General features: G+C 31.6%; 1 protein-coding gene across 2 annotated transcripts in view; it reads right to left on the minus strand.

Moving 5' to 3' along the window:
- Positions 1 to 5,407: 5,407 nt before the first annotated feature.
- Positions 5,408 to 21,891, minus strand: part of LOC107445505 (dual oxidase 2) — a 161,058-nt gene continuing 144,574 nt past the window's right edge. For both annotated transcript variants that reach the window (XM_087168640.1, XM_087168639.1), the window contains 9 exons: positions 20,439 to 20,669; positions 17,214 to 17,307; positions 15,517 to 15,566; positions 13,741 to 14,022; positions 11,672 to 11,901; positions 8,266 to 8,424; positions 7,995 to 8,150; positions 7,787 to 7,915; positions 5,408 to 5,706 (listed from right to left, as the gene is read on the minus strand). In XM_087168640.1, the coding sequence (XP_087024766.1) occupies positions 5,584 to 5,706; positions 7,787 to 7,915; positions 7,995 to 8,150; positions 8,266 to 8,424; positions 11,672 to 11,901; positions 13,741 to 14,022; positions 15,517 to 15,566; positions 17,214 to 17,307; positions 20,439 to 20,669 (1,454 nt within the window). In that variant the 3' untranslated portion in view covers positions 5,408 to 5,583. The remainder of the gene's footprint in view (positions 5,707 to 7,786; positions 7,916 to 7,994; positions 8,151 to 8,265; positions 8,425 to 11,671; positions 11,902 to 13,740; positions 14,023 to 15,516; positions 15,567 to 17,213; positions 17,308 to 20,438; positions 20,670 to 21,891) is intronic.

Genomic DNA, 21,891 nt, shown 5'->3' on the forward strand with positions numbered 1-21,891 from the left:
TCAGTTAATCATTATTTAAAAGTTTTCTTTAAAATTTCACTCTCCTCTTATTAAATGAATTAAATAACAGATGTAAGCCACTGTAAATTTTGTTTTACAGTACATTTTAAGAATTAAATTTTAAAGTGAAAAATATTTTATCTTTTTCCTTGCACAAATATCTTTGTAGCTTTTTACAGCAACACAAAGGCTTAAACATTGTAGTTAGGCATTTATAAAATCAGCACACTCTTCCAAGACTTAATAAGCACTTGCTGTTAACACTTAGTATTATAATAGACAGTTGATCGATTAAAAATTTTCTTTTTGAGATTAATGTAATTATATTTATATCACCAAGAAGCCATAGCAGCTAAGTCTGTTTTTGATCCGTGCAACTATTTTAATCAGCTTAGTAACTAAGTGGGTCTGCTTTCTTGTTTACTTCCTGCCAGGTATAATTATATTTATTAATTATAATAATAAATTACAATTAAGTATGATAATGATAGGTGTGATAAAAAGATTTTAACCATCATTTGCTTGTTATTGGGCCTAATAAGTATAAGTGCCATGCTGATTGAATGGAGACATTGGTTCGTTAAGGGTCAATAATGACTTTGTTATTAACTGGTATTTACTCATTGATAAAAGATTATTTCCTGAAGCAAGGTGTAAGGCAGAAAATTTTTTATTCGAATATTCTTACTTTATTGTTATATACTTTGCTTCTTGTTTGATGGGTTTTAGTTCTGAATGGTTGATAGGTTGAATGAAAAGTATTCCGAAATCTGCTGAACATCTATTGTGTTAAAATATGTTTAATTTATTACTGCCAAAGTCATAATTTCTTATTAATATTGTGAAATTAACAAAAGAATTTAAGAAAAAAAAGAGTAATTCTAAGATTTTGGTATGTAATGGAATTATGAAAATGTAAATTAAGATGTAATTCAAAAAAAGATTCTTGTAATTAAATGGCTTGGAGCAATGTAGTGATAGGCCACACTTTTCTCCAAAACTTCAAATCGTTCCTTAGTATTGCTTCCAAATAGATACTTTAAAAAATTAAATTCCTTTAACATAGCAGCACAATACATAAATATTTTGTTGTTTTTATGGAAATTGTGTTTTCAACCAAGAAGGACCTCATTAATTTAAAATTGTGGCTTATCATTATTTCTTCATGCCTCTTTCGTACATTTTCTAAAGTATTTTGCTAAATATAAATTTACTAATTGATGTTAACTGAACAAACTTAAGTTTTATTCTCCAGTAACCAGGTTTCATGTAATCTGCTTGTTACAAGAAAAGAAAACTTTTTAAGGCAATTAAAAGAATAAAAACTGTTAAATTAAACTGTTCTCTTCTCCTGTAACTGAAGCTGGATGTTCTATAAATATATTGTATATGCGTTTAAGTAATGTTTTACATATACTTCCATTTATAAAACTTAAAAGAAAGAATCATTTAAAAATAACAGAAAATTATTCAATAGAGATTGATGCATTTTTAAAACTGATCTTTAAAAAGAATGAAATTATTTAAGAAAAGAAATGGATACTGATGAATTCAACTTTCTGGGTTTCATTTTAACTTATTTTCTCAGTGAGTTATTTATTTTTTAAATATAGATATCTAGGGGATTGTTTTAAAATGCCATTTTCAAGTGAATTAGTTTTCAAGAAATAGGCAACGGAATAGAAATGACCATGTTCAGTATCAAAATTTACTCAAATAATTTAGTTGCTTTCAGGATTCCTATCAATTGATTTTTTTTACTAGTCTATTTGAAACAAATATATTTATACAGTTTTATTTTATTTATTCATTCAAAGTTTTGGTGTTAGTTTATATTTCTTTAGAAATTTAAATAAATTTTTTATAAACTGCCATTTTGAAAGCTAAATGACAGTATTTATGTAAATTTGTGACACATTGTACATTTTTAATAAAATTTTTGATAATATTTGCATTGAAGTCTTGTATTTATTATTTATTTTTGTAAGTAACTATTCCCAAAGTATGTATACATCTCTAAAATTCTCTTCCTCTTATTGCTGTTTAATATTTATTAATAGGAAGTGAAAAAATTCTTCTTTACTTTTCTAAAAATTTAACTCTTTGTTTAGATTTGCAAGTAAATCAGATTTTATTTTATTGTTTTAATTGGAAGGTTTATTTTGTCTTTTCTTTGTTCGGTAAGATCCATGTAATTAAAAACCAGTTTTTATTAAGTGCTTTATTTTGAAATGAAAGCTTTGTAATTATGTTACAATTCCTAAATTGGATATTGCTTTATTTAATTTCCTTAGTATTTGAATTTTCTTTTTTTCATCTTTAGAATTTATTATAGACCATGATCACTTTTACGCGTTTTTTACAAATTCTACTAATTACTAAGTTTTCAAATATATTACTTGCACTCAATGTACAACATGTTCTGTAATGGCTGCTCTTTAAAAAATTTTTTAGAATCCTTGCCTAAAGTATCGTATAAAAAGTGTACATTTATAAATTAATATTTAAACTAATGAAATATAAACGAATCACTGCGGAAGTTGGCTGCACTGAAAACGTCGAAACTTGTTCGATTGCCAGAGGAAATAAGAGTTGAGAAGTTTTATGTCATTGCAAAATCAGCATTTTGTAATGAGGATAACTGTTTGTATGCAGTCGATTGAATTTATAATAAGAATTTTCACTCTCTTGAAAGACGAGAAAAAGTAAAGTTTTTACTGGTGTTATTTCACGAGGCTGGATGTGAAGCATTTCAATGGCGTTTCGATAAAGGGGAATTAACGAAAAATTTTACATATTCAATGGCGTCTATTTTTTTTCACTCTCTAAAATAGCCATTTTATTTCTGATATTTTTTTAAACGTACTCTTAATAACGCTCTTCCAAGGTTGCCATATCTGATCCGTCAACTGAGGTTACAGTGCCAATTTTTCAAATAAAAATTTTCAACCCTAACAGTACTTAACTCATTCGTTGTTCTGCTATAAGAATGCCTGTTATTGTAATGTTAGGAGTTTTTCCATCTACTAATAGTTTACGAGTAGAAAACTAACCCATTTGTTAAGTTATTGTGAATTAACATTCAGAGTATTTTTTATCAACATTGATTCATGAACCACCAGGACAGCCGGTAAGTTTTTTATATTTCTATTTATGTTTCATAAACATAATAATATTCTTCATTATTATCACATTATTTTACATTAACATAATTATAATCTATTTGTGTTGCATTGTGTTACATAAGCAAGTGGAAGGATAAGATTGTGAAATTTTTTCTATCTTAATTATGACGTTGGTTTGTCGGGCAATGTGACCCCGTCCAGGGCCTGATTATCGCCTAGGCCCAATAGGCATGGGCCTAGGGCCCACAATTTCTGAGGGGCCTCAAAAAATTAGTAAAAAGTCTAATGAAAGGTGGGCTAGCTTTGTGTTTTAAGTATTAAATAAAAAAACAGTGACTTTTTGCAAAAATCACTGATTTTAATTGTTTGTGACCACCAAACAATTTTTTATTTTTTGCTTTAATTTAATATATGTAAACTTTATTTTAGAAATATAATCTTCAATTGCCTGTTTTCAAAATTTCTTAGAATGTTTCTCTTGAATCATGCAGTTCAATAGATTCTTTTTCATTGTTAGGACTACTCTTCCGTAATTTAATTTCAAAATATCTTGTAAGGGACCCGAAAAATTTGGTAGGCCTTGGTCCCTGACCCCGTCATCTTTGATAAGAATAGGGGCCGTTCAAAAAGTACGTACATCCCGAGGGGGGGGATTTTGCTATTTTGTACGATGGGGAGGGGGGAGGTATTATACAAAGTACGTACATTATGAGCATACACCAAAGATAAAGTTGGCTGTTATTGTTTAAATAATTTTTATGAAAAAGGGGAGTAGACTAATAAAATGTACGTACTCTAAGGGGGGAGTAAGACCTTATGTACGGTAAGGTACGAAGGAAGGGAGGGGGTTAAATTTTGTGTACGTACTTTTTGAACGGCCCCATACTCACTATACTATAAAGCTACTCTGTTCACCTCTTTCTGTCACGAATTGTCATAACGATTAATATGCCATATTGACTCTCGTAGCGAAAAGGATGCTATCATTTCTACTGATAGACTGCCAGTTCTCCGGAGAAAGAACGATTCAATTTTTGAACTTAGAAGTTTTTTTTCTTTAAGAAATAACTTTTTTTCTAATTCCAACCCATGTATTGACATTTCATCGCTTGGATATCAAAAATGCAGATGTTTCGACCACTCTTTCAAGGGATAACGTATTAGGTGGCCAAGGGTACGTTCACAGTAAAAGACTGATAGTACAGAACGAGTACGAAGAAGTAAAGAACATTCATGCGTCTAACCGGAATTCGAGCCCGAAAGCTTTCAGACATGAGGTCAGCTCCCTGACCACTATATAGGCAGGTCTGCTAGTAATAAAACTGGAGCATTTCCCGCCATAACTTTACTCGAAAATTTCGTATCTGATACATTGGAAAGTCGTTAATTTTTGCTCAGAAAGTGGACATAATTTTCGGACCTTCGTGGCCAAGGAAACGAAGAGGTAAATTCCTTTTAAAAGAACATTTCCAAAGATTTTTTTCATACAGCGTGTCATCTCACATGCTAAACACATATGTTCTATTTTTCATTCTTTCTAATAACAATAATCTAAGCTATTACAGCGGGAATGTAACAATTAATATAATTCTTAAAAATAATTAGTAATGAATTTATTTGAACTGTAACTCAAGTATACTTTTGCTTATGTCGCCCTCAGCAAAGTAGTTGAGTTAAGAGGCAATTTTAAATCAAAAACATCAAGTGGGCAAAAGTACTCCGGTTTTTTGGGTAACTTGGCATTTTAATTTTTTTTAAAATTTTTTACTGACGGAAAATAATAAAAATATTTTTAAAGATTATAGATCAACTCTAAAGCCTCGAAATAAATTTCCTTTCTTTAACTGACTGATAGAGAAATACAGATATTTCATTACAACTTTAAAATTGTAATGTAATTACATATATATATATATCTATACATAAAATTACACTACAATTTTAAAGTTCTAATGAAAATTCTGTATTTCAAAATGTAAAGAAAACGTGAACAGAAAATTTTTGAACTTATTTTATGAGTTCTATTTACGTGCAGCTTATGCGCATTAAATAAAACTTATTGTTTTTCTTCGTGTTTTTTTTTTGTTGTATTCATTTATTATGCTATATATATATATATATATATATATATATATATAATATCATAGATTGATTTAAATGTCACTATACGTTATTCCATTTTTCGATATATATATAGTTTTAACTTTTTTAATAGCTAAAATTAATTTGATTTTCAAAAATTGTTTCATCATTTTATTTTATAATCGGTTGATGTAAAAATGAGTTTTCGTTCTCCTTTATTAGCTAAAGGAAAATATGCATATAAGTAAATCACTATAAAATGACAAGAATTTGATTTCATAAAAATACTTCAATTTATAATACAGCTGGATATAATTCATCTAATTTTGGAGGCTTAACTCTTGGCGAAAGATTTTGAAGTAAAAAAAAAATTGTGCTAAAAATTCTCATAATGATGTACAAAGATGGCTCCTTCACGCTTGTTTAATTCTTCACAAGAAGCTTGAACACTTCTTGTCATCAGAGGTGGCCCACAGCTAAAAACAGCTATTTTGTTAACCTGAAATACAGTAATTAATGCGTAAAAATTAAGGTGATGTCTGAAACAAAATTAGGAGTATCATTATATCAGTATTTTTAGAATAAATTAGCTAATTAAAAAAATATTTCAGTTATACCGTTTTACTTTTCATTGTTCTCTATAAAAAATATATATGGCTTTGTGTAATTTTTGCTTAATTGTAATGCAGTACAACTCTACTGGATTTACCAGTAGACTACTGGATTTTGTTAGTTTCTACTGGCTTAATAATAATTCTCCTGATTTTTGTACATTTTAAAAAATTCCCTAAAATTCAGTAATTTTCTTTAAAAAATCCCTATTGAAATAGAATTTTTGTAGATTATTGCTTGAATATTTAAATAAGTATTACTAATGTATAATGAAGCGAACCTCATTTATAGAAATCAATACAGAACTTTTTTTGGTTCTAAAATGTTCAGTTTGTTTTTATTCAGAACTCTCTTTTTAAATGAATTAAAATTTTTTTTTAATTGTCTTTGATGAATTAAATGCCTATTAATATTCAAAATTATGAATAAACATAATACATAACATTTCAAGTATGTTTTATGTCCATCATAACTGGAAATTAGTGCAGTTTTTCTATTTTAATGACTATGAAAATCCCTGAATTTCCCTATGTGTAAAATATTTAGAGCATCATGCAGCAACTACCATGAAATTTATATTATTTTGTAAAATCTGCTGAATTTTTTCTTATCCATGTTGGCAGCTATCATTTTGGAAAGAAACTTCTGTAAGAAAACTAATTTTAAAAAATTATCAGATCACTGATGTTTAAAACAATTTTGAGGTAACTGCTTTTACAAATTCAAATTATGATTGTTTATAAGAGCGAAACACTTTAAAAAAAATATTATTGGACCTTTTTTTAAAGTGGTTGAACTTTTAGTTTTAGCCGGATCAAAGCAAAGTTTTCACCTGATATTATGCATATTTTACTAATTATGTACTTTCCTAATGTGGAATAATTAATCCAAATTTCAAAAGCTCGCCAGCACGGCTCGATATGCGTGTTTACGAAAATGAATTGGGATATAAAGCGCCTTTTCAAATTTTTTTATCCTAATTTAACAACAGAATATGGAATTACGTGCTTGCTTTTCCTTACATATTTAAACACTAAGCATAGTTATTATGGTGCAAGGTATATTACCGATGTAACTTTTCAGGTAATGTCTTCAAACTCTGAGCGATAAAGCGATTCTAAATCTGAAAATTCCTACCACGTAAATTTACTATCATTGTTATGAATGTATAGTACGGCTTTGAGGAGAACTCCTCCGGACTGAAAGTCTGGAGCTGTCTGCTGCTATGGTAACAAGCGAGAGTACATTACTAATGGGGGTGAAATGGAGGAAAGAAGGTGTCGATTGGTTTACTCACGATGACCTACGCCAAGATTAAGAATTCACCCCACACCCCTATTCGAAGTGACCTTTCCTCGTAACCATAGTACCCGCCACGACGTGAGACGGGTGCCTGGAGGAGTTCTGAAAGCCGCACTCTACCTTGCGAAAGCGACTGTTGACTTTGTTTTTTTTTTTAAAAAAAAAGAAATGTATTTTAATAAAAGGATCAGAGTCATTTATGCAAAATGGACGAAAAAAATTACGAATTTATTTGGATTCATTTGTTTGTTCTTTTAAAAATAATAATTCGTTGGAGAAACGTGAAAAACGGAATTAAATGTTATGTTCATTTTCTTATGACACGCATTTCTAGCTGTGTTCATTTTGTAAACACGCATTTTCAGTTGTGCCTTCTACTTTTTATTTATTTTTTAATATACTGTTTGGAGCAATACAATGATAGGCCACATCTTCAAATGTTTAAAGAGAGTTTCAGATTTTTTTTTCCTAAAAAAAAAGCTGTCTGTAAAAAGGCAGTATGATGTTTTTGCTGTACTGTTAATCAGGGAAAATTCCGGAAGTTTATAAAGTTTCTAGCACGAGAAAATATTAAGGAGCAATTTGATGTTAAACGTTACCACCCTTACAAAAATGTGGCTTATCGCTATATTGTTACAAGCATTTCATATCTGTTAAAAGCTTACTTCAGCATGCTCCGCTCTCAATGAATTAAAAAAAACTTGAAAGTCTGGACGGCCGAAATGAGTTTTTGATTGTAGACCTGTAAATAAACTTCTACCACATACTTTCTGGAAATGACGTTCGCAAATATACTGAAATAAAATACAAAAATTTTAAATCTAAGTATTTAGACAATTACTTGATTTCAAAAGTAATATGAAAAAAATTTACCAGCATTGTTGTACGCAAGTCAAATTTTTCATAAAATTGTGTGATGAAAATGTGGACGTCAACAAGATTGTTTCTATCACTGTTTTCTACTTCTTGAATGATATCAATCATCCATTCGAATTGTTTTTGACTTCTAGTGACCCAGATAAAATATAACTGTAAAGGAACTCTCGTATTAGTTTATAATATACTTTAAGGCAAGAGCAAAAGAAACGTTATTAACGATGATGTTATTAATGAAATATAATTTACTGTATATCATTCAAAATACCTTTTTACAAGAGATCTTGTGTTTCAACGAGGCTTTAAATACAATATCTTTCAATATGGATGCAAAAGGAGTGATGCCAATACCTCCACCTACGAGAACGGACACGTCATATCGAAACCAATCCTGGTGCCCTTCTCCATAAGGCCCATCGAGATAAATCTAAAGAGATGAAGAATTAATTTTATCGAACAACTTTACAAAATCCAGTTTTTTACTTTAACTTTGATGACAATATTTTAATGTCATTTCACAAGTCTATACTAAATCACATACAATTAGAGGTAGAATTTTGTGCCGAACATAGATTGATATAAGTCAAGAATGCACAAGGTGATCCAAAAAAATTATCTGTAAATTCATAGAGGTGATAAAAAACATCAAGAAGATGAAAATTTGCTGTGAAACATGGGGTTGCAAAAGATGCTGAGAAAGTGAAAATCCCGGAAAACATATCAGATTTCGGATGTCATGCTGGTGTAACAGATTAACTTTAATGCCAACAGATGGCGCGCAGACTGAATGAATATTAATGTTTTTATTTTGTTTCAGTGTTGATTACCATAGCTTCGATGAAAGATGATCGTTTTTGAAGACAAGCGACGCAGTATCGAAGTCTGGTAAAAAGATAGAACCAGGTAGGAAAGAATATTTGAATTATTTCTACTCTATTTCTTCAGCTGGAAAACAACTACAAACTTTTTAATAAAAAAAATTTCAGTAATCAATTATTACAAGGGTTATTCGAAGTAGTCCCTGTTGATATCGTTGCACAGTCTTCACCGACGTTGTTATCTCTTTCCGGCTCAGTGTTACTAGTCTGCCAACACTTAATCCATAACTGTCAGAAACCCCTAGAAACATAAAACTATTTGCTTCTAAATGTTCATCAATTTTTACCATTATTCTTTAAGCAACTAAGAGATTAAGTATGCCTTTCCAGTAACACTACATGTCTAAGATCATAGAGTCCTTAATGTGCACGAAAATGTCAGGTGTGTTTTTGATCTGCCAAAGCAAAAATAGTCCTCAATGTGACATCCTCCCCCGGTGTGTCTACAGGCCTCGTACAAACTAATACTTTAAAGTTAGTTGATCCCATTGTAAAAAGTCACGCGCAATCATGCATGAATCGTATGCTTTCTGCTCAGCGGTGGGTGCTAATTCACTTCAGGAAGTAAACTAGTTGCAGAAAAGCAAGATTCGTTGCTATGTTCTGGCAGCAAGTACGGCCCCTAAGAGACAATCACTGAGAATTCTTGCCCAGACACTAAATCTGCAAAGAGATTTCCATAGAACTCTGGCATGATGTGTGTTGAAAATTTCTTCTTCTGTTAATTCTATAATTGGTTAATATTTTTTTTTTTTTTTTACCAGATATGTTGACAAAATACATGGCAGCAAATGCTGGGCAATTAACAAAGCAGACGAAGAGGAACTGATAACTTTCGAGAGAAAAATATTAAGAAAAATTCTTGGGGGCAGTAAGAGAAAACGATACTTGGAGAATTCGTTACAACCATATATTTCAATCAAAATACTAAGTATTAACATAGTAAAAATTATCAAGGTTTCTCAAATAAGGTGGCTAGGTACTTTTTTTGATTTAGCGTTGAAAATTCCGTTAAAAAAATAACCTTTCAAATACTATAGAGAAAAAGAGGAAGACATAGAACAAGATGGTTAGATAGAGTACAGAAGTTGTTAAAGGATTTGGGATTCAACAGATGGAGAAATATAGCATTGTATAGATCTAGATGGGATAAACTGACTGTAGTGCCTAAGAAGAAGAAATTGACAATTTTTTTTTGTTGAGTATAATTAAACACAATAGTTGATAGAATAAGAAAACGAGAAAGATTTATACTTTTATTGATTTTAGCTATTAATTGCTATTGATTTTGCTTTTTAATTTTAACTCACTAATTGGAATTCAAAACCCCTCTAAATGTATTTTTCTGGTATATCCAAAGAAAAAAAAGAATTTTAAAAAAAGGAAGAAAAAAAAACTACTACGCTTGGAATTCTTGACCGTTGCACGCAGCTAAACTGAAATTTCATAAAAAAAAAAAAAAGTAACCCATCATCGCAATTACGCACATGTTCTGTATGTGACCTTTCATAAAGAGAAAATCGAATTAAAAACATTTCAGGACCATAGACAAGTTACGACACCATCTGTTGAAATATATTGATGTTACATAATTTACTTAGAATTAAAACTAATGAAATACCAGAAAAGACAAGGTAAAAAATATGGATGCCCGAACTGCGCACTGATAAACCGGGGCAATCGCTAAATCAGTTAAAGAGTTAACATGGCTTCGTCAATAAATATAAAACTGACAGGAATTGGCGGGTAATTGGCAAACTGCTGCATCATGGTTTCTTCCATTAGAGGACTGCGTACATTGCACGGTCTCTCTGCACCAGCCATGGTGAATGGAAGGTCCCCATCTCTCGTAGTCTACGATCGATTGTAGCGAAGGTACTATGGTGCAGACAACGTCTCATCAATATCGCTGTTGATACATCAGCCGCGGTGCCATCTTCTCGACCTAGCATAAAATGCATATTCCTGATGGTTTGTGTATCAAACACATATTCCATTACCTCAATAGCGCAATTCGTTGGCACAATTACTTATTAGTAATTAACCCTGTTAATTTACAACGCATTTGCATTCTCTGCTAAGAGTGAAAAATACAAACCACGGAGTCTTGGGTTAGAGTCCCTTCCCCGTCAGACTAACCGTGGGAGGTTCTCGTGGTCTTCCTCTCCATGTAACGCAAATGCGGGTTAGTTCCATGAAAAAGTCCTCCACGAAGGCAAATTCTTCTCAATACTTGATCCAGGAGTTCCCTTGTCTTCTGGATTGGGTTCAAAATTACAAGGCTACGAAGTTGAACATTAGTAGTCGTAAACCCAAAAATTGGGTCTGCTGTTCAACGACGGTTATAAACCACGGAGTCAGACCGTGATAGCCTGGTTGGTAGGGCACTGGGCCCATGTCCAAGAGGTCATGGGTTCGATCCCCGCCTGCCGAAGACTCTCCATGTAGGCTAATACTAAGGCACGGAATATTTATTTGTAATATTAAAAAGTAAATAGATATGAAAGTATGTGACATTTTAAAATCTCTGAAACCTTGTAATAAGTTTATTGCAGTGCTTTTACGTAATGATTTGAGCAGATTACAGATTGAGCAATTACAGAATTTGAGCTACAGTTGATTAACATCTCTAACATTAAATAATTAATAAAATTAATGTATAAAGTTTTTTTTTTGTTAAAGTTTTATAATTAATGAAATTAATGTAGAACGTTTTTTTTAAAAATTTTGCAACATAAATATAGTTTAATTAAGGTAACTATTTATGAATGGTGGCATTGTTACAGAAAATATTACCTTTGGGTAAGCGTGACGTTGTAAATTATTGGGATCGTACATTTTACGCAAGTTTGAAGTCCAAGGTCCAACAGCCCTGATGTGCAAGCTCAAATTTTCTTCATGGGGAGCAGATGATAAAGTAAAGGGATGGTATTCATTTTTGTTTAAAGGTAGGCAAGCTATTCGAACCCACTGGCCACTCTTGTATTCAAAATTATGTGGTTTCTTGAATTCTAGGTGTGTAACTCCTGCAAAATATGAATATTTTGCATATTTTTTATAAACATATACATTTTATTACTATACATTTTAATACTCAATATAATAAAACTTAATTAGAAAGCCCAAAGCTTTCAAAAACTTGATTTTCTGAAGGAAAAAAAATATATGCAGAGCTTTCAATAAACTTAAAAGCAGAATTTTGTAAATAGTTTTAGGTAATTGTTTTATTAATGTATCATTTGCTTCAAAAAAAAATCAAACAGAAAATAAATTATATTATAAAAAGAAATTGTATCATATTTTTAAAATCTAGAAAAAATTGATATAATTTTAAAATTTTAGTTTAGTCTTTTACTGTTTTAGAAGATAGAGAGAATAATATCAACAGCCAATAAGGAGGCCTAACTGTAATTCATACGTGCTCATAAAAAATTGCAATTTTATTCATAAGACTAAGTAAAGAAAAATTTAATGAGAAAGATTTAATTCAAGTTTCCTTTTTCTTAATGCTTTTGTTAAATACTAAATATTTATGTAAGTATAACCATACTGTAACACAAGGTGGTGCACTTTAAGAGTCAGAGTAATTATTTAACCATAGAAAAGTATAGTCGCTCAAAACAACTTATTAAAAACTTTTTCTTGTTTTTGTTATATCCTGAAGTATTTTTGTCGATAATAATTTTAAGTAAATATTAAAGAAGTCTGTAAAGATAGCCAACACTAAAAGCACATTGTTTCAAATTTTTGGGAAAATATTTATAAATATTAGTAACCTATTTAAAAATCGTAATGAAAAAGCTGTTTATTTTTAAAGCTCTATACATCCTCTGATGGAATGAATTAGTTTTCAGATTTGGCCACTATTAAAAGAAGCATATTACATAGTTTGTAGAATCAACTAATTTCAGGATAGTTCTTAGTTCTTTCTTAGTTTTTAATATTTTGTTTTAATGCAAACATTTGTGCATAAATTGAACATATTTTCATTCCTACCTATGATATATACTTTCCATTATTACGATATCTTTCAAACGTTTTATATGTTTTCAAATTGCTTCTAAGAACGTCGTAAGTAAGATTTCATTTCGTGGTTAAAATCAACTTTTTCCCCTGCAAAATTTTGCAGAAAACGGAATAGTTATAAATCTATAGAAAAATTGTCAAATGAAATAGGGATTTTCATATTTTGAGCACTTCCCATTTCAACTCTTCATTTTATTGCCGGGATGGGACGTGTCGTCTGTCAATGCAACATTGAAGGATGAAAAATTTAGATGCTTTGCTTATATTTCAACATTTAGTTAACTGATGTAGTTGAATCACAGAATTTTCAGTGTTTACTCTTTATTAAACCGGAAAAAACCCTGTAAAAAGCCAGTATTCCTCTGCAATACTACCAACTATGGGCAAACGTTCACAGTTTATATGCGATTCAGGCACAAAAGCTATTGAAATCATGCAATAGAGATGTCTAAGCTGACGTCACTTCACTTACCTTTCCATTGGCAATCCATGATGAATTTGTTACAGATAGCAACCTATAGAAATACCTTTTTTTGGGGATGGGAATCCGAATCATCCAATCGGAATAAAACATACTACGTTTGATTGATTTATTCTTACTCAAGTGATATAGTTCAGCCTCTGGCTTGGACATAAAACACTCTATACATAAAAATCATGTTTTTAAAGCTGAACTTAAACTTAGTTTGACATGCTTAACAAATTGTGTTCTTCATGTGGAACGGCTCATCTAAATGTTTTTGAAGAAGTTTATTGTGACTGATTAAGATGGATACGATTTTAAATAATTGTTTTATATATATATTTATGCCTAAAAATGGAAATATGTGTGATTCTACCTGATGGTAGTAGTTCAGCTTTTACTACAGGAATTTCAACAGTCTTTCTACTAATGCTGATTAATCTATCGATTGTAAACAATACACATGGGAATAAGAAGTAGTGATAGAATATCGGTCCTTGAATCAAATGTCCCATTCCATGAAGAAACATCAAAATGTATAATATCGGATATAAGTTGTGGGTTTTCCAAAATGCGTTAAAAACATGCCGCCGAGCAAACTGTATGGCAAACACATACATCAAACTTAGAACCAGCACCAAAAATACACCAGTAATTCCTGAAATGAAAAGCAATGATTTGATCAAATTATTTCATGCATTCAAGAATAATCACATAAGTAATTACACTATTTTTTTAGTTCATTAAAATATACATGATTAATCCTATCAAAGATAAAATTTAATCGAATGCTGCATGATAAAGTATTTATGCATCAATTTTCCATTGATATATTTATAAGGATGTTAAAAACCCTCAAACGTTTCGCCTTTTTCAATTAAACAAGACCCACATTTTGAGTGAATCAGTGATTTTTCATAATACATAGATTCTGGACATATGTAGCAACAGTCGCCGATCTTCTAATATTCCTGGATCAAAAGGCAAAAACTGTTTTAACTCGCGAACTTCTACCCATTTTATTTATTTATTTATTATTTTTATTTATTTTTACTGTAGTTAAAAAAAAACATACACATTTTATGTAATTGAAAAGGCCAGTAAAAAAGTATTTTCGGGAGCATTTTTAGGAGAGTAAAAATTAGTGAAAGAGCTAAATACAAGAGATTATAAAAGAACTTGAAGGGCAAAGCATTTCATTCAAGAAGACGTACAATTTTGTACAAAGTTATTAAAAAATGTTTAAGAATAGAGTTATCGCAACATCTTATTTTATTCCTTAATTACGAACTGCATTCTATCCAAGGGTCATAACACCTCGTAAATTCGTTTTTCTTACATTCAGTACAAACATATTTTTATTTTATTTTTTAAACAGAATATTTATTTTTTTGAAATAAAAAAAATCTTTGATAACTTACTTTGTAATACAGTCTGTTCAAAAATTTTAAAATTTAGTAGCAGGGGCAGTATTTTATGTACACCTTGTATTTGTAAATCAAATACATTTATTAGTGAATGTACCGGGTGACCAACAATTCGAAATTTTACTTGAGGAAATACGGAAGAAGTTAGAAATGTACAGTTTGTTGCGTTCGACTAAAATTTTTCACCAAATTTTAAAATTAATCACACAGTTTGTCAACAGATGGTGCCACTAACTAAAAAATTAAAAAATATTTTCCAATTACCAACATTTTCAGAAACAACATGGTGCAGCATGATAGCAAAATTAAGAGATCTTGCTAAAGATTTCAGTTGGAGTTGTCTGACACGCTATGAAAAACATTATTTGATGGTTTTTTTCCAATTAGCAGTGCCATCTGTTGATGAAATTTGTAGCTTATTGATATTTTGTGAAAAATACATACTTAGTTTCCTTAGCAGAAAATAGCTACAGACATATATGTATATCCTCCTGTTTTTCTTTGATTTTTCAATTCACCGATCTTTTTTTAAGACATTTGGATTTATAAATCACGCATTGCCTAAGTTTAAGAAGCAATTTTTTTTATATGCACTGAATTCATTGCAACTTTTATAAAGAATTTATAATGTGAAGTTAATTTACAATAAATATTTATTCCTCTAAAAAGAAATAAAAAAAATAACATTAAAGTTGTTAAATAAATAAATAAAAATGCTAACTTACCTGTAACGGTTTGAAACAGCCAATATGGCAACTTAGGTGGGTCTATTGGACTAAAACAATATAAAAGGAGAAAATTGATATCAGTTGTAAAAATAATTAACTAAAAGTTCTTTTTCGTATTTGCGAAATATTTTAATGTATAATTAATTAAATTGAAAACATACTCGACCATACATCCGTTATTTTACAAGACATAAACTTCTTATTTTATAGAGTATTAGTCACTGTTATTTTTACGGATTATAAACTATTGTTATTTTATAAGCTATAAAATTTAAATTTCAGTTTCTTATTAATAAATAAGCCTCGATAGCATGATGATTGAGGCACTAAGCTGTCATTGTAAAGGACTGGGGTTCTATCCCTAGTCGCGGCTTGATGCTCACCTAGCTTCAGATCGAAGGATGGAATTGAATGTGTGAAAAGTAAAGGTGGTCGGTGCGTTAGATTACTACTATCATACTATTAGAAATGAAAAATGGAGAATCTTTACTTCCATGACGCTTCTGGTTAATGATGATTTGTTGCGGGAATGCTTTTACTTTTCTAAGAAAACTTCAATATAAATCTAAAAATCCAAAAAAAAAAAAAATAGTCATTCAAAAATTATCTGACTTAAATACCGGACAAGGCACTGTACAGAGTGCTTCAAAATCCAACTGACAATTTCAGAGGGGGGATAAAAAATATCAAAGAGATGTAAATTTATCATAGAATAAGTGATCACGGACAACGTTGAAAGGGTGATACGTAGATCTTGTAGTGCCTATTGTCGTCGCTTCTGCAGGTGCTAAAAGTATGCCTGATATCTTTGAGAGCAATCACGAATCATTTTTACGTCGTTGTAATCTTTGAAATGAAGCCGGATGCTATTTTGAGCAAATATTGAAATAATTTATCAAATGAATTTTTTTGTAGTTGTTTTCAGTGTGGCGCTGAAACCTGCATACTTTTTCCATATATATATACACACACCGAAGAGCCATTACATTATGACCACCCTCCATCTATAACAATGGGCTCGCTCAGGTTTTCATGGTTTCTCGCCCAGGAACAATTTTTTCACGGGCCACATTAGGACCCATAATCCTCATAGAACAATTCCTGACGTCTGTAAGATACTTGAACATAGTTGCAGACCAGGTTAACCATTCATGGCAACAGTTTTTCCTGCAGGGGATGGTGTTTACCAACAGGATAATGCACCATGTCATAAGGGTCGAATCGTCGAGGAATATTCCAGTGACTTTCAAGTCATGTCTTGGCCCCCAAATTCACCTGACCTTAATCCAATAGAGCATTTGGGGTCCTACTTGGAAAACCAAATTCGTACTGCCACACTACCCCCTCACAATGTGAGGGAATTGTAGGACCAGTTGGTGAGCACTTGGTACCAGATACCTCAGACTACCTATCAGCACCTTGTGGAATCAATGCCACGGCGGGTGCTAGCAGTTTTGAGGGCTGAAGGTGGTCCTACATGTTATTAGCAGGGTGGTCATATTGTAATGGCTCTTCGGTGTATATATTATGTCTTAACCGAATAATATGTTTGAAAATAATACATCTTTTTACCTCTAAAGTGAGGAGGATTGTTTATTTTACATTTATAATTGAACTTCTTTCCTGAATAATTAAGTTAATAATTTAATTAGGTTTATCCTTTCTTAAACTGTTGCAAAGGAAATAATTCTTACTTTAAATGAAAGTTTGGAAACAGACATTGTAGATCACTCACAGTTTGAGTAGCAACGTGATAAAAATTAATACCATGTCCAATGATATGAAACACTGTAAAGAAAAAAAAAAGAATCACCATTTAAAACTTTAATTAAAAATTAAATAATATTACAGCAAACTTAAGATTCTTAAGTTAAATTGTTTAAGATCTATTTCAAACTTTCAGTGATTTGCAAGGTTTTGATACCATTAAATACAAAAATATAAAAAAAAAAATTTCTTTTTAGATTCATGTATTTGTTTAGTTGGATGCATTGTGTATTTAAACTAATATTCATATTTATATCGACATTTTTGAAACAAATACTATATTGCATACATAATATCGAATCTTTGAAAGATTACTCAATTTCTAAACTTCTCAAGTGGTTTGACATGTTATCATTGTTACACAAACGGATAACGGAAATGTAATATCGGGATTTTAAATTACAGCAGGAATATGATTTTTGATAAGATTAAACTTCTTGATAGGTAATCTATGGCGTGCGTGGTGCATAATTTTTTTGTCTATCTCTTAGAAAACTAATGTGGACACATTATAAGTTCAGTTTGATCGATTATTGATTAAAATCACAACTAAATTCGTCGAGTAATCAACATGTTAAATATAGGGTTAAGCAAATGGATAACCAGCTGCTCAAAGATTGTTGTAGCAAATTTTTAATTTAAATACACGGGTATATTCTTTAATGAGTTTGATGGGAATGACGTGTTCACCACTTACGTAAAAAACAATTTTGAAGTGTATGTCCAAGAAAGCCGATGGGGATTAAAACCACAATAAAATATGTAGTAAATGTTTCTGCACAAAATAAATAGATAAATAAATAATAATAATAAAAACTATTTGTTCTTAGCGTTCTTTTAAAAAGATAGTTCTGTTTTTTTTTTATAAAAAAAGAGAAAAGTGGTAGCTAAGTGGTCATTATTAGGATTTATTTAACAGAACTAAGATAATTCTATCTTTCTCAGTATATTAACAAAAATATATATAAATATATATATATTTCTATTCGGATCTCAAGTAAAAGCAAAGTGTTTTTTTTTAAGCTAAAGTGATGTTCTCTTTAGAAAGTGTGTGTGACTTAGGCTTGCATGTTGATGTTTTTAATTTTAAGAATAATTCCACGTTTTCATCAATAAGACGGCTTCCAAATTTACTCTCGATAAGGTTCATGCTAGAAAATTTTTTTTTGCGTGATTATGTAGACCTGAATGAGGAGAGTACAGCAAACGCTAGTTTCTTTTCAGCTGATTATATAAGTCAGGAATATAATACCACTTGTTAAAAATCAACACATCTTTTGCCAAAGCAGACCACTTGTAGATAGAACTTACAGTCTGTTTATGGAAAGAACTCCCCTCGCCATTCGTCTGAGTGGCCCTGACTACGGTTACGAGGATTAACTATTTCACGAAGGATGTTAGATCAATCTATTTAACCCTTTGGCTACTAACGGGACTCATTTGTCCCAACAAATGTTTAAAAATTACTAATGGACATATGTATCTCACCATTGGGACATGTCTGTCCCAGCCTCTAAATTGATAATCGCTGGTCAGAAAAATCCCAAATACTAAATTTGCCTTATTTGTGACCTATTTTGTCATTTTGAACAATAAACGGGACAAAAAAAAAATCATTTTTTAAAATTCGTAGTCAAAGGGTTAAGACAGGTTTTGGCTCGAGTCAGAGGAAAGAGAAGCTCCCATCTTTAAAGTGAGTTGCTTCTTGTTTCCATAGCAACAGACGACCTCAGATTTTGTGGCGAAGGAAGTTCTTTCTACAGACAAACTAAAGCTGACATTTGTTTTTCTCCAATATTTCTATACCAGCCGCTAAAACGTTCAAACTTCTAGTTCCATAACTCTTTGTTTTTTTGTTTTTTTTTTAATCCAGCACTGGAATTTAAAGTTACCAATGCCAATATGAAAGGGAGAAAAATTTAATTCTGTCACAATAGTAATAGGAAGTGTTTTTTTAAAATTTTATTTATTTTTTTAACAAAAGCTAACGTCTCTTCGTTGTTTCTGAATTTCTGATACTTATTCAGACAAACTTCTTTCTAATTTAAAATTGCTGTTTTGAAATAGCAAAATTCAATAATAGAATTATTTTCTTAGAGATTTTTCAAAAGGCTTAGAAAGTGAATCAAAATTTCTAACACTAGAGCAAAACGAGATAATCTCTTTTCAAATGAAATAACTAACTATATTTAACTTTTATCTTGTTTTATTTTAAGTAAAATTTGAAATATTAATTAGTCTTATGCTTCTTATAATTATGTAACTTACTTGAGCTCAGATAGGAGGTTAAGTATTTCGTAGGTTCATGTCGTAAGTCAAGGAAGGGACACAATCGAACGCGGATATCAGTGTTATTGATACTCGTTGGTTCAATTGTACTGAAATCCGTACTGGCCCATTTATCGATACAGTGAAAATTAGGTGTATTTTCAGTTGTTCTCATACTTGTGTAAAGTTTGACAGTTTTTGTGTTGTATTTTATTTTCTTGTTTCAAAAGCTGTCGTTGAGCAGCCGCCCCAACATTTGGGTTTACGACTACTAATGTTCAACTTGGTAGCCTTGTAATTTTGAACCCAATACATAAGACAAGGGAACTCCTGGATTAAGTATTGGGAGAAATTAGCCTTCGTGGAGGACTTTTTGATGGAACTAACCCGCAGTTGCGTTACATGGAGAGGAAGACCACGAGAACCTCCCATGGTTAGCCTGACTGCAAGGGGACTCTAACCCATGATCCGTCTACCACTGAAGATATTTCACGTCAGCACTGTGGTTGGTGCAAGCCGAATGCAGAATTCGTATCGACCAGCCATCGCCGGGATCGAACTCTGGTTCACCTCATTGGAAGGCGAACGCTCTATTTCCTGAGCCATCGCGACTTTGCGTTGCATTTTATAAGTTTTTGAGTTTCATGTTTCTTGCTTTTATGTGCAAGCAAACATGTGCTGTTTTGCAGAAGAGCTAGCAAACCAAGGTTTACCGACCACTGATTTAAATAAATATATTCATTAGATGTTTTTCAAGTGTATACCACTTTTTGTGTTTGCACATTAATGAGTTAAATATATATCACGCTACATATCATCGTGAAGTTATTGTGCACAAAAGTTTGAATTTCACTTTCTGATACTAGTAAAGGAATTTAACTTACGAGTAAATATGAGTCCCCAAAATGCAATGTATTTGTGAAAGGAGATAGCAGCATCGAAAGGCACGTATTTATGGAAAAAAGTCTCCCTTAAGAAAGTGATAGTGTTTCGGCACATAGTGAGCAGAATGACACTGAAGCAAAACATCATTGAGCTTGCTGCTCCTCTAGTGACAGTAACACCATATCCTGCAATTCTTCTGAATCCTGTATGTTCCGCTTCAACTGAATAATCTAAAATAATCAATACATTAGAGTTCTAAAACTTGCCCCTTGACCTGATGGTTGTAAATAAAGTAATAGAAGGTTGTAAATAAATCAAAGTAATGGAGGGTAGTAAATAAAACAAAATACTTGGAAAACGTCCAAGCAAAATTGCATTGATTTCCTTTAATACATACACCGAAGAGCCATTACATTATGACCAATCTCCATCTAAAACAATGGACTCGCCCAGCTTTTCATGGTTTCTCGCCCAGGAAGGAATGCTTTCATGGGGCACATTAGGACCCATAATCCTCATAGAACAATCCTTGACGTCTGTAAGCTACTTGAATAATAGTTGCAGATCAGGTTCACCCATTCATTGCAAAAGTTTTCCTGCGGAGGATGGTGTTTACCAACAGGATAATGCACCATGTCATAAGAGTCGAATCGTCATGATTGGTTCGACGAACATTCCAATGACTTTCAAGTCATGTCTTGGCCCCCAAATTCACCTGATCTTAATCCAATAGAGCATTTGTGGTCCTACTTGGAAAACCAAATTCGTGTTGCCACGCTATCCCGTCGCAATGTGAGGGAATTGCAGGACCAGTTGGTGAGCGCTTGGTACCAGATACCTCAGACTACCTATCAGCACCTTGTGGAATCAATGCCATGGCGGGTACTTACAGTTTTGAGGGCTAAAGGTGGTCCAACATGTTATTAGCAGGGAGGTCATATTGTTATGGCTCTTCGGTGTATATTCTGCAGAAAAGCCTTGTGCAAGATAACAAGAGACACTAAAGTACAGTTGTATTTTTGGTTAATGTTAGCGGTGGAACGCTCTACAGTTAAAACTTTCCTTATGGCATATTGTTTGATCACCCAATTTCAACGGATAATTCCCAGATAATCAATCTGTGGAAAGGAGACTACTCAAATACGCATTCTTAGTCAGATCAACTCGTAGACCCATTGTCCTATACATTCTTAGGCTTAATGTAATCCTTAGATGCATTTTTTGCCATGATTTAAATCCTTTGACATGCCATACTATTTTTTTATACCCGAAGTTGAACAGCTAACCCAATTCTGAGTTTACTTAACAATCAACTCCGTAGCCTTGTGATTTTGAACCCAACCCAGAACACAAAATATCACTCATTGTGACTAACTTGCCTTCGTTGAGGACTTTTCGAGGGAACTAATCAGTATCTGTGTTGCATGGAGAGGAAAACTGCGTAAACTTCCC

This window comes from Parasteatoda tepidariorum, chromosome 7 (assembly GCF_982258835.1).
Source record: "Parasteatoda tepidariorum strain Cologne lab strain chromosome 7, Ptep-v5.0, whole genome shotgun sequence".
Classification (NCBI taxonomy): domain Eukaryota; kingdom Metazoa; phylum Arthropoda; class Arachnida; order Araneae; family Theridiidae; genus Parasteatoda; species Parasteatoda tepidariorum.